General features: G+C 35.0%; 1 protein-coding gene across 1 annotated transcript in view; it reads left to right on the forward strand.

The window, feature by feature from the left end:
- Positions 1 to 6,717, forward strand: part of LOC107555584 (nephrocystin-4-like) — a 17,720-nt gene extending 11,003 nt beyond the window's left edge. The window contains exons 7-11 of the mRNA XM_016238429.1: positions 1,745 to 1,931; positions 2,071 to 2,135; positions 2,931 to 3,016; positions 4,730 to 4,901; positions 6,541 to 6,717. Of these exons, the coding sequence (XP_016093915.1) occupies positions 1,745 to 1,931; positions 2,071 to 2,135; positions 2,931 to 3,016; positions 4,730 to 4,901; positions 6,541 to 6,717 (687 nt within the window). The remainder of the gene's footprint in view (positions 1 to 1,744; positions 1,932 to 2,070; positions 2,136 to 2,930; positions 3,017 to 4,729; positions 4,902 to 6,540) is intronic.
- Positions 6,718 to 13,788: the final 7,071 nt, after the last annotated feature.

A 13,788-nucleotide genomic window follows, 5' to 3' on the forward strand; every position in this document is an offset into this window, starting at 1 on the left:
ATTTCAGCCTGCCATTAATATTCAAATTGATTAATTTCAGCCTTTCAAATGAATGAAGTGTGTTAATGAGCAACATTGATCAACTGTCCTGTTGCCTCTAATTTATGTTTCATAATCAGGTCCACGCAGATTCTGCAAATTTACACAGAAATCGCCCAGCATTCTCAAATGTCTACACTTTTGCAGTCCCTTACATTAAATATTGTATTAAATATTTAATATTTGTTATTAAATATTTTGGTAAATGCAATAACAAGGTAATAAACAGTTTATTCTATTTTTTGTGGGAAAAAATGAAAGTATACAGTGTATACATTATTATATAATATAATATATTATATTGTATTTATTAAATATGAAAAAAACTATTTTAATCTTATTTATAACCTTTACATTTCATTGTATGCATATTTTACACAGTGAATGGTTGTGTAACTGGATTCGTCTGAAAGAAGAAAGTCATATACACCTAGGATGCTTCGAGGGTAAGTAAAACACAAGCTAATTGTCATTTTTGGATGAACTAACCCTTTAAGCTGTGTATTCTATGTGGGTTGATGTGCTCTTCTATGGCATTGTGGTTCATTGTGCCTTTGGGCTGTTCCTGCCATATGTAGCCAAGAGAGACTGATGCCTTGCAGTACTGCTGACACACTCACACACAGGACTCCCATATCATATTTAGGTCAGTTGGGGTCAAGCATTGCTGTGCCCAAACTGACATCACCTCCAGAGGAGTGTCAATGGGTTGTCTTGGGCTGTGAATCCGACAGCCAGCTCCACAGGATCTCACGCGAGAGAGGTTATGCACTCAGACTGCAGATGACTCACGGTACTTCATATCTCACTGCATACTGTCAGTGCTGTTCATTCACTGTGGAATGATTTCAGATAGGCTTGTCATTTAGAGGTAGACCTTGACCACCTCTGCTGAAAAGAGCAGCTTCGACCAATATACTGGTTCAAGGGTGGGCTTTACTGGTTTGGTGCTGAACTACAAAGAAATGTTGTTGCAAGTTGCAAGTTCAATTTTGTTAATCTCTTTTAAAAAAAGCAAAAATATGTTTACAGTAATGCACCTACAATGGAAGTCAATGGGGTAAGGCATTCCACCTAGACAAGCATTGTTTGAAAGTATATCCAACAAGACAAATAACTCTCATTGTGCAGAATACTTTACATAAGTGTATAAAAAATATAAGATGAACATTTCTGCTTTTAAACCTTTCAGGATATCTAGCCCCATAGACATTCATTGTAAGTGCATTACAGGGTTATGGTTAGCTAAAACTAAAAACATTATTGTTACTTGAAATAAAATAAATGTTAATTGAAAAAAAAAAAAAAAACGTATTATTAGTTTAGGCAACATTTCTCATTTTAATTTAGTTTAACTTGAAATACTAAAATAACTAAAACTAAAACTGAAAAATACAAATAATAAAACTATATAGGTATGTTTTAAAACAACAAAAACTAATAAAAATTACAATAACCTTAACTAAAATTAACATGAAAGCAGGACATATAAAAATGAAATTTAATTCAAAATATCACTGATCTACACACAATTCTGTTTTTACAAACAGTGGGACAAAGTCTGTGGTAATCGACAGCATGTCGCTGATGCGGTCGATATCTGTCAGTTTATCTGGTTGTGAACCCGGAACATTCCTTTTATTTTCTCAATTGATTTAGTTCTCCGGTTAGCATTTAGTAGGAAGGCCTTTCAAAATGTGTGTAGGTTGCAAGCGATCTGCTTGTCTTCCAGGTGCTGTTCCGCGGGGAAGACAGAAAGCCTCTGGCGATCTGCCAGGTGGATGTTGAACCCATGCCACATGTGGTGGACCAGGCCTTCCGTTTCTACCAGCCTGAACTCACCTTCCTAAAGAAGGCCATTCGCCTGCCTGCAGCCTGGGACGACACAGCAGGTGCTGCTCATTACAAACAACTCGGCCGCTGCGGACGCACATACATAAACCCACTCACACAAACATGCTTCAGTGTCTGCTATTAGTTCTGAACTAAAGACCCCATTTGTGCTCTGTCTCCTTTTGTACTTGCCCACAGATGGTTCTGCCACCCTCCATGTGCGCTGCAGCGACCCCAATGTCATCTGCCACACCACCAACCTGGTGAGCCAACCAGGAGCCATGCTTAATAGCAGCCAGCCAATCAGAATGTTGATGAGTTATTAATTAGTGTCTTTGAGACATTGTGCTGACTCATTGTGAAGTCATGGCCTGCACACTTATTTGTTTGACAACTGTTGACTTTTTATATAAATTTAACACAATTATTATTTTCATTTTAAAATATTTACTCTTAGATTTGTAATGACAGATTATTTTATATTTATGTTTCATAAAAGGTTGTCATTACATACACTATAATATTACATTTTTTTAACAGTTTTCATTAGAAACCAATAAAATGAAACTTTTTAAAATATTTTTTATTTTATGAATAATTTCTTATTTTCATTGTTTTTCTCATAATTTTCCATTTTTTTGAGTTTTATACAATAATTTCTACATTAAGTTTTCATAAAATGTTTATTTTTAGATTTCTCATTAAGGCTTATTATTTTAGATTTATTTTGTTCATAAAATGATATTATTTTATATTTTTCATAAAAGACTACCATTTTTTCGTCCAGTAGTCCATTAGTAACCAGTAAAATGAATCATATATTCATTACTAATTAAACAAAGTTTTATCATTCATTTTAATTTTTTTAATAAATTATTATTTTTGTTTCATATTTTGTTTATTTTTCATAAAATTCATTTTTGTATATTTTCATGAAAGATTTTTTTATATATATTTTTTTTTCATACAATATTTTTAATAAAATATTTATTTGTATTTTAATTACTGATGAAACGTTATTATTTTATCATTAATTTCCTTGGATTTTGAAACTTTAGACTCCAGGAGAACCACAGGATGTTTACCTGAAAGTACCTGGTAGCCCAAGTCCACAGATTAGGAAATTCTTCATCACCATTTTCACGTATGTACACCTCCTTTTTCGCCTTCTCGCTTATGAGTACATGCAGAAAAGTTCACTTTTCTTTTTTTTTTGGAAAGTGAGAACCTGTTAATTTTCACTCCTCCAGATGCATGGTGAGGTGTGTGCGTGCGAACCTCTGTGTTTGGCTGTGTGCGTGTGTGAAAGCCCGGTCCCTGATTAATCCCTTCGTGTGTGATTAATGACATTTGCTTAATCAGGATGTCTCATTTACTGTCTGATTGCATCAGATCATAATATTCATTTATTCATCAAAATCTGCGACATCTCTAAGTTCATAATCAGTGAACATGAATAAAAACACAATTTTAGAACCTGCGCATCACACATCTCTCTCTGGAACTGGACCCAGTGAGGGTGACAGCAAACGTAAAAAGTAACACATATTAATTAAAGGCAGACAGATCACATGCTTTATGCTTATACTCTACTATTATCCTGAATGCCATATATTATAATATTATGTAATTATATCATATTTAAATTCACAGATTCTCAAACTTTGTTCGTTCAACTAAACCCATTCAACCTATAATATTGCACTTGACATACCCCCATTTTCATAATTGATTAAAACATATGCATGATCATGAGTTCTCTTTTTGTTTGTTCATGCAGGTATTTTTCATATTTTATATATTTAAGTAAGTGTGTTAATTTTATATTTTTATAAAATAGCTTTTTTTTCCAACCCATTCAGTTCTTCACAAACCTTTAGGGGTTTCTATTATAATAATTATTACAATAATATAATATGTTCTAATATTTCCTGAACATTCCACCCATTTGCTACTGGTTATCAAACAAATAGTCAAGCCCCAAACTCATGCCATTGTCTGCTCTGTTTGTCTGGTTATTTTGTCATAACAGGCCATTATTTCATATTTTTTATGAAATATTCAATTTTTTTATTAAATCACTAAATAAATAAATTATTTATTACTGATTTTATAAATATTTTGACATTTTTATATAACTTATATATATATTCTTTTGCGAAATTAACTTTAACATTGATTTAAAGCTTTTTAACATTAAAAACTTCAGCGTTATCATTTTGTTTGCTTTATTCTTTTCCCCTTTTAATCTTACAAAAATGAAAATGTAGTTTGTCAGTGGAACAAATGCATTGGTATCCACTCTAATTAGTGAGCTCATAATATACTTAATGGTTTAAAATGATTGAACAACAGAAAAGCTCATCAGACACACAGTAACCCATCAAAACTGAGTTTTTGAGCAATTATAATAACCAGGAGATCCATCAGCTGTAGGTTTTTTTATCCCCTACAACAGCTGCTGTTAAGGACAACTCGGCAACCAAGGACGATACAAATGTTCTTCAAATTTTGTCCCTTGAGCTTGAGCCCCTGAGGCAGGGTGAAGAGCTCACGCACAAAGTCCTTCATTTTTAATACAGTCCAACTGTAGAAAGCCCGGCAGGCAGAGCGACATCAACATCTGCAAAGCACGTGAGATGCTCTTAAAGAAAGGGTGAATGGATGAATTTAAAAACGCTGACATTTGGGTCTTTCTGAACATCTCTCTTTTGAAGATTCGTGATATGCATGTCTCTCTCTCAGGGGAAGTGGGGCCTGTCAGGCCCATCCTGCTATTGTGTCAGTGTATATGAGGAGAAAAGTGATAAAGTGTCTTTTGTGTGTCTGCGGCTCTGTGTCAATCTTTCTATGGCAGTGACCCTTGGCTGGCCTCCCCTGTGCAGATCTGGCAGGTATACGTGCATTACCTGCAAAGGATGGACCTGAGCTGTGTGTGTGGCACTCTGAGCTGGCATTCGCTGGTTCTGCACGGCACACAAACCATTCGCAGGGTCAAGTGCTACACGTCGCATCCCCTCGAGCTGCAGGTACGAATTGCGGGGTCAAAGGAAAACACATTGATTGGGGGAAGTGAGCTCTGATGGGGGATTATATGGCCTTTTTTCCTGTAATGGGAGAATGATGAAAAATAATGAGACGGTAAGTAAGAAGACTAGGTTATGTATATTTTATTTCCAATTGTGTGTTTTTTTTGAGGGCTTTGAATATGATTTCAAAGTTTCACTAGTTAATTGCATATTTTTCTGTGATTGAATTGCAATTAATCACACCTAACATTTCAAATTGTTGTTTATGTAAAGTACCACTGTAGACATAACTAATTGTTAACTAATAAATAAATAATATATATGCATATAATTAAATTAAAACCATAAATATATTTGCACATTAAATCCCCAAATGTATATATATTAGTAAATCTTACGTAATTTCACATTTTAAATAATTCTTTAATTTTTACCAATCCAGTATCTGAATATTATATTTGATAAATTATATTAAATAATAATCATAAACATGCAACATTCAATTTAAGACATGTTTTAGCTTTTAATAATCCTAAACTACAAGTCATAGTGCTGTTTTTGTTTATCATTTCTTAACAATTGCAGAACATAATGAAAATTATCTTTTTTTTTATTTAAATAAACACAACAAAAGTGAACTCATTATATACATATACTTACATATACAGTGGGTACGGAAAGTATTCAGACCCCCTTAAATTTTTCACTCTTTGTTATATTGCAGCCATTTGCTAAAATCATTTAAGTTAATTTTTTTTCCTCATTAATGTACACACAGCACCCCATATTGACAGAAAAACACAGAATTGTTGACATTTATGCAGATTTATTAAAAAAGAAAAACTGAAATAACACATGGTCCTAAGTATTCAGGGTCTGAATACTTTCTGTACCCACTGTATGCTTTATGTTAAACAGTCTATATTAATAGCAGAAATGAATGTATTATTTTCCCCATCCATCAGTGATTTTACAGGAGATGGATTTAGAGGTGCAATTACTCTGAGAAGGTTTTTAGCATGTCTATTTGTTCAGCCTCCTTAGCCTATATATTTGCTGATTATCTGTCAGTTGCCAAACCAAAGGACTGCAAGGCATAGTCGAGTATGAAAATATGTAGTTTTGCATTCCCAAAAAATTTGTAAAGAACAGTGGAGTCAGATGCAGTTAAAGTTATGTGAGCGAGGCAAGTACATTGAGGGGATGAAAACAATAAAACTCTTTTGGCTGCAGCAGTATCATTAACTTCCAGGGTTCAGCACACCGCAGCAAAGAAAGCAGAGCTTTAATGCAAATTCATACAGAAGTTAAAAAAAAAATACTGGAACATGTGGATTATACGAGCAGCATAAATCTCAAAATGGGTATTTCCTGTAATCCGAAATATGCAAGCAGAGCAAATACAGCAGCTCCCATGTCAACAGTGCGCTGTGTGCTGGTAGAGACCTTACTGTTGGTTTAATTGGCCGTGCGCTAATGTTGTACAGCAGGTGCCAAGAAAGATGAGGCAAAGTAGCTATACATTATGAGCTTCAGTTGCCGCCTCGTGTTTCCCTGAAGTTGTTATTTTCTGTGTTGGTTTTCTGTTTTCTGTGCTTGATGCCAGAAGCTCTGTGATCATGAGATTTGTGTGTTGCAGATGGATCCAGGTGAAGTTTTTGCTCTTCCTGCTCAGGGAGTTCAGTATGTCTGCGTGAGTCTGAGGGCTCTGCGCCCTGGAAGCCGTTTCTTTTACCTCAATGTAGTCGACGTGGACACTCAGCAGCTAGTTGCCTCCTGGCTGCTGTGTATCACATGTCGACAGCCTGTAAGGTGAGTAAGCAAACTGTAGAGTGCAACAGTAGGGTTCAAACCACATTCATTGTCTCATAGAGAAACTGATTTGTCACTATAACACATAAACCTTTCGATACCTATTTACACTACCTATTTACAAGACCTCATCACCTAGACGGCCATCGGGACAAGACCACAGGAACCAGATGAGTCCTCTGCACAATCTGACTTTGCTGCAACCTAGAATTAAACTGCTGGCTTCATCTGGCCAGAGGAGAACGGCACACTATTTAGACACACTATTTCCCTGTTTAATACTGTAATGCTGTTTTGACACTATCTGCATTGCAAAAAGCGCTATATAAATAATGGTGACTTGACTTGACTACTGTTCAAGAGTTTAGGGTCAGTAAGATTTTTTTATTTTATTGAATGCTTTTATTCAGAAAGGAAATTAAATCAAGTTCAAAAAAATATTGCTCCTCAAATAAATATTGCTCCTTTTAACTTTCTATTTATCGAAGAATCCTATAAAATAGCAGTGGTTATGACGTTTTCACAGACATATTAAGCAGCACAATTGTTTTAAAAATGAATAAGAAATGTTTCTTAACCACCAAACCAGCATATTAGAATGATTTCTGAAGGAGAATGTGACACTTAAGACTGGAGCAGTGGCTGATGAAAAATCTGCTTTGCCTTTACAGGAATAAATTACATATTAAAATATATGCAGATAGAAAATGGTTGTTTTAAATGTAAGGGAAACAGGTCAATAATTTAGCTCAAAGGGAATCATTTAAGATTTTAAAGGGAACTCCACCATTAATATGCAAGGGAATTAGGACAGAATCACTGTTTTACGGCGGATCAATCTTAGATTGTCTGATTCGGTCTGATATCCTACATAAATTATAGTAATATTTCACAATATTACTCTTACTGTTTTCATTAAAAACATAAAAAAATGAATACAAAATTGTAATAACTCCAAACTTTTGAATGGTACTGTATACAGTATGTAAATGACAATTAATATTATTGAGAAATTATTGTTTATTACGCCAAATTAATATATTTTTTTAAGTTTTAATATGTAAATGTATGTATATTTCTGTAGTTCATACAACAGAGCATAGCACTAGCAATGTCAAGGTCATGGAAAAACATGAAATGATAAAATGTATATAGTATCTTGAATGCAGTGAAAGTTACTTTGGATAAAAACGTCAACCAAATGCATAAATTAAATGTAAATATGTGACGTGATATATTGTTACATCATCAACCAAAATGTTAACATAAATATCTTCAGATGGATGGATGGATAGAGACTAGTATTCTTTAAATTTTTTATCAGTTGAACGAAAAAAGTATAATTATAATTGCCATTTATTTATTTTTTTGATTAGATGTCTGTGAGTACTGTACATAACTACTTGATTGTCATTTATCTTCCTCTTGCAAAGTGCTCTCTTCTAGCAACTATCCAGTGGGTACCAATATAGAGTGTCCAATAAAATGGGTTTACTTTTAGTAACGATTAGACGGCAACAAAACTGACACTTTTTTCCCATAAGTGTGATGTGATGCATAGTCCACAGTGATCGTTTTTCTCAGCTTATGTAGATTTTTAGCAGAGCAATGGCAAGAATTGAATGGGTCTTTAAATTTCAGCTCTGTGACAGAGGATGTGGTGCATGAAGTCAGTGCCAGTGATTTAAACCTGACATTTTTACTTCAGTTATTTTACAATACGTCTCTCGGCTTGTGCTTTAATCTACCCAGGCGTTTGAAATCAGCGTCCCTGTAGATGGAGGGAAGGGCAGCAATAAGAAAATCAGTTTCACAAACCCCTACTCGTCCTCCAGAGTATTCAATCTGCGCACAGATCGCCCAGACCTGCTTCAGTTTAAAGAGGAGCAATTTCAGGTGAGAGGACCCAAAGCTAATTCTTGCTCTATCAACAGATCTCAGATTCTGTCAGGAGGCCTTGCTGTTTAACACTGAAGAAGAACCATATTTTGAAAGCCCCATTCAACGGAAAGGTGTCTAGAGCCCAGAGGACAAGGATCTTGACATGCCTCTGTCTAGGAATCAATTTGTGTCCATCTAAACTGTCATTCTTAGACGCGTCTCACAGTATGTGAAGTTCTCAGTATATTGGAGAACTCAATTTGTGCCCTGGCTCCTCTCGCAATGCCGGTCCCCTGAGGAAACCATAAAGCTGCGGTCCAAAGAAATGGGACAAAAAGAGAAAGATTCTCACAGTCGGGCTGGGAACGTCAATAGCTTTCACCTTGGGGGCTCGGAATGATGCGTGTAGGTCTTACAGCTCTACGTTAGACTTCAATTAAAAGCTGTTAATTGATTAGGTGATCGATACACAACCGTTGGCTATTACTCCAGATGGAGACAGAGAACATTAGTTAGCCACAGGGACAGAGTGTCTCGGATATATTACTGTGGCTTTAGGGGTCACAAAGTAATTTTTCCTGATCATCATTTTGCACAGAAATGGTGTAAAACAGAACGGGGTAAAATGTTAATTTCATCATTCAGTGCCCTCATCGATCGCTGTATGGTTTAGTGAGTTTCACATCCCATATCTGGGCAATAAATAGCGAAACAATGTAAAATATGCAAGTGACAGTATTGAACACAATGGATTAATGATACCTCAGTGACAAATAAGAGCAGTGAAGCTCATAAAGAAAGGAAATGGCCTGTTCCATTTTCTTGCTAGTCAACACGGCTTCAATTATCTTCTCTCGCACTGGATTTATGGCGTCTATATTTTTGAGAAATGCAGCCAGAGATGTTGCTTTTTTCCCTCTGTGAGAAATAACAACTGTGTCATCGTAAAATAGGCGCAGAGCCAAAAGACAACGGAAGAATCGATACGTGCGTACTTTTGAGGAGATTATGAACTAAATCCTCAACTGTGTTCCATATGTCTTAGTCAGCCATTAGAGATAATGTATAAAGACAAAGAGAGAGCAATTTCTTTCATCTTCCTCTAAACACTGGAGTGCAATTTCTGTTACAACAGAGCTCAGGAATAGGAATTTAATCGTATGACAACAGGAGATTTGGAGTATAGTCATATATGGACCACTTTTCGATTTATATGGGGGGGGGGGGGGGGGGGGGGGGGGGCAAGATTTTGTAATTGTGATACAGGTTTAAAATCCTGGGGTGAAAAATGTAGGTGAACATTTCCTGTAAAAAAAAATCTGATTCTTTTACAAACAATGATTTAGTAAACAGAAAATAAAATGAGTATTGATCGTACTGTATTTTATTAAGGCATTCTGGCCTGACTAAAGAATGCAGACATTATAGAACCAGCTTTGTCAATTTTAACTAAAACGTTATGAAAATTTATTAAAAATCATGTTTGGTCATTGAAATAAAGCTGTAAAATAAAGTATACGTATTGGATAAAATTTTTTAAATATATTAGAGGAAAAACATAAATGAAAATTAGAAATGCTGCACTGCTAGTGATAACACTAACACTAGCTTCTCTATTCTTTTTCTATTCTATCGATTTGTTTTCTTTTTATTTATTTGATTTATTATACAATTAACAAAAAGCAAAAAAGGGCCTCTAACACTAGCTTGCCCTATTCTTTTTCTATTCAGAACCAGTCATAAACAAATACTATGTTTGACCTGATTCTTTATTTTGACATTCCTGTACTTTCAGTGTGTGCATATGTACTAACACATACCTATTAATTTGTGTGTGTGTGTGTGTGTGTGTGTGTGTGTGTTTGTTTTAGAATGGGGGAGGGGAGCTCTACACCATTGGCCTGTGCTTAGCTCCGAGTCAGAACCCTGGCATGGAAGAGATTCTCATCTTTATCAATGACAAACAGGATAAGAACGAGGACACATACGGTGTTAGGGTTCAGTACCGATAACACAACACATCACCCTGCATTACAGCTGCTGCTTTTGCCCACAAACAGACCTTCAACCAGCAGATCGATGTGGATTTACTCGCATCATGCACATGTACTTTTGCTTACACAATTTTAACTTTTGTGTTATGTTGATCGAAATAAGATTGAAGTACAGACCAAACATACTCCATATATACAGTAGTCAACATTTGAAGTGGATCAAAACCTTTCATCAAAGTTGTCTAAAAACCAAAATGCGTTCTTGTCAGGACAACTTTAATTAACTTTTTTGATCCACTTAAAATGTTGACTACTGTAAATGCAGACAGTAAGTATGGTTAACTCCATCCAGCTCATTGAATACACTGAGTAAAGCGTCTCACACGTGCGCTGGAGTAAAACTACCCTACGGTGCTGCAGGCTGAAACCGAGAAGAGCTTCTGATGCTCATATCGGCGCTCTTGATGTGTGTTTATCATTACGCTGAATCCCTGCTGTGATGTGTCATTAGCAGCGGAGAGTGGATGGCCACTTGCCCAGGACTTCAGCTCTAGATCTTCAAACAGTGAGACGTGTTTCTATGACCAGTCATTTTATTTTATTAAGTGTTCAGAGTGTTACGTTTGCGCTCACTGACAATAGAGTGCTTAATTTGGGGGAAGAAAATAGTCATCCTTCATTCTTTTTACTGTATTTTTTTTGTACTAGCATCAATAAAAAAAGTCTCTGATTTGTATGATTCGTTGTATCAATGACGACATGCTGTGCTTTGTGTTTGCGTGAACAGTATGTGTGTTTGCAGGAGCTCTGAAGGGTTCCCATTAACATCTGTGGACTAATCTCCTAGCTCCAGTAGAGCTACAACTGTCTGAGTCTGACAACAACCAAATAACCTGCCAACTAACCAGTCCAGAGATGGAAGAGAATAAGAAAGGAGCATAAAAGACAGAATGTACATGAAATATACTGTGGAGTGTGAAAGTCTGAGACCGCATTGAAAATCTAGAAACTTACAATCTGGTGAATGGTGTAAAAAAAAAAAAAGACGATAAAATGATTCAGAAATATTTCAATAATCAAACTAAAAAAAATTGTAGTTTAAACTAAGATGTCATTTAGTAAGATATCCTTTTTCTTTCTTTCTTTTAATAAGCAATTATTACTTTTATTTAGCAATGATGTATTAAAATGATAAAAAGTAAAGACATTTATGTTACAAAAGATTTCTATTTCAAATAAATGCTGTGCTTTTGAGCTTTCTGTTCACCAAAGGAACCTGAAAAATGTATTAAGAAAATTGTTTAGTTTTTTTTTACTTTGATATGAAGAAATGTTATTTGAGAACCAAATCAGAATATTAGAATGATTTCTGAGGGATCGTGTGACACTGAAGACTGGAGTAAATAACTGCCAAAAATTCAGCTTTGACGTCACAGGAATAAATTACATTTTAAAATATTTAAAAATAAAAACAGCTATTTTAAATTGTAATAATATTTCACAATATTACTGATTTTATTGCATTTTTTAGATGAATGCAGCCTTAGTGGACCTAAGAGACTTCATTAAAACAACATAAAAAAATCCTACCCACCCCAAACTTTTGACCGGCAGTGTATATGTTTTATAAATTTAAAGAAATAATATTTATTATAACTTGGGTAATTAGGTTGAATTTTACCTTTTTGTATTGGGGTAAAATAGAGGTATCAGGGTTGCATGCAAAAGTTCTATTAAATTCAGGCAGCTTGAGTGCTGCTCTGATTAAAACAAATTCACTTTTTCACTCAAATGGTTATGCTGATAATCTAATTTGTAATGAAAAATTTATGAAATTAGAAAAATTCTAGACAGAAACACAGAAACATTTTTACTAGAGCTTTCAAACGTACAAAAAGACCCATACTCGGAATTAGTGCTCTGCATTTACCCATCCAAAGTGAACACACACCCGGAGCAGTGGGCAGCCATTTATGCTGCGGCGCCCGGGGAGCAGTTGGGGGTTCGGTGCCTTGCTCAAGGGCACCTCAGTCGTGGTATTGAAGGTGGGAGAGAGCGCTGTATATTCACTCCCCCCACATGAAATATACTGTGGAGTGTGAAAGTCTGAGACCGCATTGAAAATCTAGAAACTTACAATCTGGTGAATGGTGTAAAAAAAAAAAAAGACGATAAAATGATTCAGAAATATTTCAATAATCAAACTAAAAAAAATTGTAGTTTAAACTAAGATGTCATTTAGTAAGATATCCTTTTTCTTTCTTTCTTTTAATAAGCAATTATTACTTTTATTTAGCAATGATGTATTAAAATGATAAAAAGTAAAGACATTTATGTTACAAAAGATTTCTATTTCAAATAAATGCTGTGCTTTTGAGCTTTCTGTTCACCAAAGGAACCTGAAAAATGTATTAAGAAAATTGTTTAGTTTTTTTTTACTTTGATATGAAGAAATGTTATTTGAGAACCAAATCAGAATATTAGAATGATTTCTGAGGGATCGTGTGACACTGAAGACTGGAGTAAATAACTGCCAAAAATTCAGCTTTGACGTCACAGGAATAAATTACATTTTAAAATATTTAAAAATAAAAACAGCTATTTTAAATTGTAATAATATTTCACAATATTACTGATTTTATTGCATTTTTTAGATGAATGCAGCCTTAGTGGACCTAAGAGACTTCATTAAAACAACATAAAAAAATCCTACCCACCCCAAACTTTTGACCGGCAGTGTATATGTTTTATAAATTTAAAGAAATAATATTTATTATAACTTGGGTAATTAGGTTGAATTTTACCTTTTTGTATTGGGGTAAAATAGAGGTATCAGGGTTGCATGCAAAAGTTCTATTAAATTCAGGCAGCTTGAGTGCTGCTCTCATTAAAACAAATTCACTTTTTCACTCAAATGGTTATGCTGATAATCTAATTTGTAATGAAAAATTTATGAAATTAGAAAAATTCTAGACAGAAACACAGAAACATTTTTACTAGAGCTTTCAAACGTACAAAAAGACCCATACTCGGAATTAGTGCTCTGCATTTACCCATCCAAAGTGAACACACACCCGGAGCAGTGGGCAGCCATTTATGCTGCGGCGCCCGGGGAGCAGTTGGGGGTTCGGTGCCTTGCTCAAGGGCACCTCAGTCGTGGTATTGAAGGTGGGAGAGAGCGCTGTATATTCACTCCCCCC

Source organism: Sinocyclocheilus grahami, unplaced genomic scaffold, assembly GCF_001515645.1.
Source record: "Sinocyclocheilus grahami isolate Dianchi unplaced genomic scaffold, SAMN03320097.WGS_v1.1 scaffold539.1, whole genome shotgun sequence".
Classification (NCBI taxonomy): Eukaryota; Metazoa; Chordata; class Actinopteri; order Cypriniformes; family Cyprinidae; genus Sinocyclocheilus; species Sinocyclocheilus grahami.